The 4445-nt window shown below is 46.8% G+C and overlaps 1 protein-coding gene across 1 annotated transcript; it reads right to left on the bottom strand.

The window, feature by feature from the left end:
- Nucleotides 1-221: 221 nt before the first annotated feature.
- Nucleotides 222-2686, bottom strand: LOC119345099. The gene is made up of 8 exons (XM_037615317.1): nt 2440-2686; nt 2024-2350; nt 1722-1865; nt 1502-1585; nt 1362-1399; nt 1209-1250; nt 972-1025; nt 222-355 (listed from the first exon to the last, which is right to left on the bottom strand). The coding sequence occupies exons 1-8, from the start codon at nt 2586-2588 to the stop codon at nt 237-239; spliced, it is 957 nt and encodes a 318-aa protein (XP_037471214.1). The 5' UTR covers nt 2589-2686; the 3' UTR covers nt 222-236.
- Between the last annotated feature and the right edge of the window lie 1759 nt (nt 2687-4445).

The following is a 4445-nucleotide window of genomic DNA, read 5'->3' as shown; positions in this document are numbered from 1 at the left end:
TGATTTCTAATAACAAACAATTTCAGGCAGGGGTGGACCCAGCATAAAAGATCGCCAGAGTCAGAGCTTGTACTGCTAACTTTTATTAGTTCATGCTAAACTACTCTTAATTAACATGTATGTGGCATATGTTCTTGGTCGTAGGTGTCTATTGACCGTGCTGCCATAGTTTATGTCTCCCCTGATTTCAGGGATCAATTGAGCAAAAATAGATGGACGTCCTGGGTGGGAAATGATCAAGGGCGGTCGACTAACATACCTGCATTTGTCAATGATGAGGTCCCAGACACAGAGTTTTTAGTAAGATCTGTCAAGGTATTCGACATGGTATGCGAGGCTGTAGCACCAGGAACACCTGCAACCAGTTAAAAGGTCAAAAATGGCAGCAAGCAGCCCAGCACTAATACAAAAAGAACATCATCAAGACCAACCAAGACTGCAGTTCTGGATTATGTGCACATCAAACAAACAGAGAATGCAGAGCAACCAACGTACGAATGGCAGATTTGAAAAATCAAAGGACAATGTATTTTTTACTACAGATACTTAAAAGGTAACTTCTATCTACAGGTAAGAGTCGGTAATTCACATAAGAACAAAACAATTCACTGAGGTACTAATGGTCATATATAAGCCACAAAACAGGAATATCCAAAGCATAACCTAATGGAGCATTTTAAAAGCAACAAATAATCAAGAAAATGACTGAAAGATAATAATAAAAATTGGTGAAGCAAGAACAAAGACCTGGTTCAAACATGCAAATGAGGCATTTGCGCATAACTAACAGAGCTACAGTATCCATATCATAAGAGAAAATTGTGAAGTTGAAAGAGAAGGAACCACTAAATTTGGTTTGGGAAAATGCTGTGCAAACATAGCCTGAAAGGATTTAACAAATTAGACGGGTAGTGGAGATCCCGTATAATAAGTAGGAACAATGACAATTGAGATGAGTAAGCTAAGGCTACCTTCCTTCTCCTTTTCACTTGACTGAAGTTCCAGACCAGCTTGCAAACTTTCATCTGAAGATGACACAAGTTGATCAGTTTATATGCATATACATGATCCGAGAGGTTTTTTGGAAGAGTAAAATCAAAGGGCCTCATAGCTTGCTACCAAATATATCTGGAAAGTCGAGCACAGGTCTAGATGTGTAAAATGCAAAGTAAACAAGACAAGGACAGAAGAGCAGAGGCTAGTTTTACCAATAAGATCTATCAGCCACTTCCTTGTCTTGTCCGTCAATCCTGCCACCAAAAACAGTAACGATGGCTTTTAGCATCACAGAGACACGGACATAGAATCTACAAGGAAGTATATTGCTTAATCATAAGATGCTTGTAAATAGGGCATTGTACCACTGTTTAATTCATGTCTGCGGGTCGACGAAGGCAGCCTGCAAAACATGGAACATGTGCTGAGTTGGTCAAGAAAGAGCCAGCAAGAGCAGAATCGAGGGACCCCTTGAATTTGCCATGTTTCAAGGTCATATTTTTACCCCTTTTTGGTCCTAAGGTAGATCTTGGCCAGTGTTTTAGGTCCTGGCAGGTCTTGTTCCTTCACATGACGCCTCCGACGGTACCTAGGCCAAGCAAGATTGCAGGGCAATCAAAGTGAGTTACAGTGAAATTGACAGCCAAGTTTTACACATTTCCAAGAATGGAATGCATCAAGTGAACATGGGCGACCAAACTGATAGAGCATGGAGCCGGAATCACCTGAATCCGATGGGAAGCACATCGTGGGGCATCATCGGGCCGCCCGGCAATAGGGCCACGTTTTTCAACTCTGGAGCCTTATAAGCCAAGTGTTGGACGATTTGAGACGCCTTGCAACGAACGCGCTCCCAGTCCAGCGAGGATCTGCTTGCACATATATGTGTGTAACAGTACAGTATTAAAGTTGAGAAGATGTAAAGATGAAAATTTTGGATAGGAACTGAAGATGGCTTGAAAATTGCAGGAATCGACAGACAGGCAGACATGAACTGAAGATGTGATCGTCTAGCTAGTGCTAGTACCTGACTTGCTCCGAATGGAGAATGGAGAGGACGATGGAGCGGATCCTGAGGCAGTCGAAGGAGACGGAGTCGTCGTGCTTGAGGTACCGTGTGTTGTACTTGTGGTTGAAGTAGCTGAGGTTGCGGTCGGGCTTGCCGGCGACCATGCTGGCGAAGGCCGCGTGTTGCATGAGGAAGTGGAGGAGCACCTGGGCCTCGTTGCTCTGCGGGTGCGAGGTCGGGCGCAGGAAGCGGGAGACGTAGGCGACGGCGTCGTCCCACAGCCCCTGCTGCACCAGCCGCGACAGGTGGATGACGCTCATGTACGCGTCCGTCTCGTTGAGCAGCCTGCGAGTGATTGATTGATTGGGCAATGGCGGCCGCCGGTGAGCGAGCGAAGCAGTTTAGGAGGACGGAGGGGGTGGGGATGCACGTACCCTCGCAGGGCGTCGCGGAAGCCGTGCAGCCAGAGGTAGGTGGCGAGGCGGCGGTGACGGCACCGGCGCACGCAGCCGTAGTCGACGGGGCCGACGGACTCGCCCAAGTCGCCCACCCAATCGGGGATGACATCGACGGAGTCCCCCATCGATCGACCACGGTGCCGGCGAGGTTGACAGGGCAGCGGCGGGCTGGGGATTTGGGGGGAGCGAGCAGACACCCCACCCCACCTAGCCCCAACGCCACCACCCCACCCCACCCCACCCCGCCCCACCCCGCCCAAACCGCTGTGCATTTTTTTGAAAACGTCCCTCTACTTTTCTGAAAACGTCCCAACGCCACCACCCAACCGGCCACCCCACCCCACCAGGTGGCCAGGTGTCCTATGCCACTTTTTGAAAACGCCCCTCTGTTTTTCTTTCGTTGACGGGACTAGATATCAGCACCGCATCCTAACTCGGGCTATTTTTATGTGTTTAACATTTTTAATAAATAATAATTAAATAGTACTCCTTCCGTTCTCAAATATAGTCTTTCTAGACTACGTACGAAGCAAAATGAGTGAATCTACGTTCTAAAATATGTCTATATACATCTGTATGTTATAGTCCATTTGAAATGTCTAAAAAAACTTATATTTAGGAACAGAGGGAGTAGTAATATTTTACATTGTTACGTGATCACATTATTGTTTTTATTTGAAGGGAAACGATTCCTTTCGACCAGCTGATTTCGCTGCCTCGCTCGCACAACACGTGTCCCATATGATGTGCTCCTGACTCAAGATGGCAATGGGCCCCGAAACCCGCGTCCCCGCGGGTTTTTACCCTATTAGGGACGGGGATGGGCGTCTTTTTAACCCTGGCAGGCTGCTGTTGGGTAAAGTATAAAACCTGACACGTTTCACGGGTTCAAACCCGTTTCAACAATTCCCTAACGCGAAACCCGTCATCCCCGTCAAAATACTACAACAAGCGTATTCGAGGATTACAATCCTGAGAGTGATGATGATCATGGACAACCATCTTGCTCATTCTCTTATTTGCAAGTTCCATTCCTTATGTCACTCTTCAACGAATGTGTTGCTCAAAAATGGCAAACATCTTTTAGGATGAAATCTGAGCTAGAATATTACTTGGAAGATGAGCTAATTCCACTGTTCAAAAGATAAATTCAGTGTGTTAGATTGGTGGAAAGTTGCTGGAACACGCTATCCAACTTTGAGGCTGCTAGCATGTGATATTTTTGCAACTCCGGTCAGCACGGTAGCCCCAGAATCAGCATTGAGCACAAGTGGTAGAGTTCTAGTTCTAAGCGGTAGAACTCTAGTCCTTATGTTTGCTTAAATATGCCAATTTCCCAATGGGTTTAGAAAAACCGATGGGTTTAGGGTGTGTTCAGTTGGGGGACCAACTGTCATGGAATGGAACGGTTCCATTCCAGAGGAACGGGTCCGTTCCATTCCTATGTTTGGTAGGAGCAAAAAGAGTAGAACGGGTCGGTTCCGTTCTGCTATTTGGTTGGAAGCACGTAATGAAAAATGGAACAACCTAAAATTTAAAATTTCAGCAGCATTTCGTTTGTAATTTGATTAAAAACAACATAACAATAGATATTGACAAGTTTATAACACATGCATGACAGCACATAACATAATTTTCAACAAGTTGCACATACAACCATATAGTTCACATAAGAAATTCCCAAAAGCATAAAAAACAGCAGCCATTGCAGCTAGTGCAACAAAAACAGCAGCTCCCGCCGTCGAGCACCCGCTGCTTGGAGTCCTTCCGCCGAGCTGCTGCAAAATGATAGAGAAAGAGAGATTAGCAGGCATCCGGAAGGAAGGAAATGGCCGACATGGATGGGAGGAACCGGCTGCCATGGAGAGGAGGACCCGGCCGCGGCCGGGAAGAGGAGGAACGGGCGGCCAGGGATGGGACGAACTGGCGCTGGCCGACTGGGAAGGGAGGGCCGCTGCAGCTCAGATCCATGGAGTGGGGGA

Source organism: Triticum dicoccoides, unplaced genomic scaffold (assembly GCF_002162155.2).
Source record: "Triticum dicoccoides isolate Atlit2015 ecotype Zavitan unplaced genomic scaffold, WEW_v2.0 scaffold205356, whole genome shotgun sequence".
NCBI classification, from domain to species: Eukaryota; Viridiplantae; Streptophyta; class Magnoliopsida; order Poales; family Poaceae; genus Triticum; species Triticum dicoccoides.
This window is presented reverse-complemented; position numbering and strand designations above follow the sequence as displayed.

Bases quoted from the DNA above. Each gene is read 5' to 3' on its own strand.
- LOC119345099 (XM_037615317.1), bottom strand. From the start codon at position 2,588: ATGGGGGACTCCGTCGATGTCATCCCCGATTGGGTGGGCGACTTGGGC. The intron at 1,866-2,023 runs GTACTAGCACTA...ATGTGCAAGCAG, and splicing joins CTCCATTCGGAGCAAGTCAG to ATCCTCGCTGGACTGGGAGC. The intron at 356-971 runs GTAGCCTTAGCT...AACTGGTTGCAG, and splicing joins AAGTGAAAAGGAGAAGGAAG to GTGTTCCTGGTGCTACAGCC.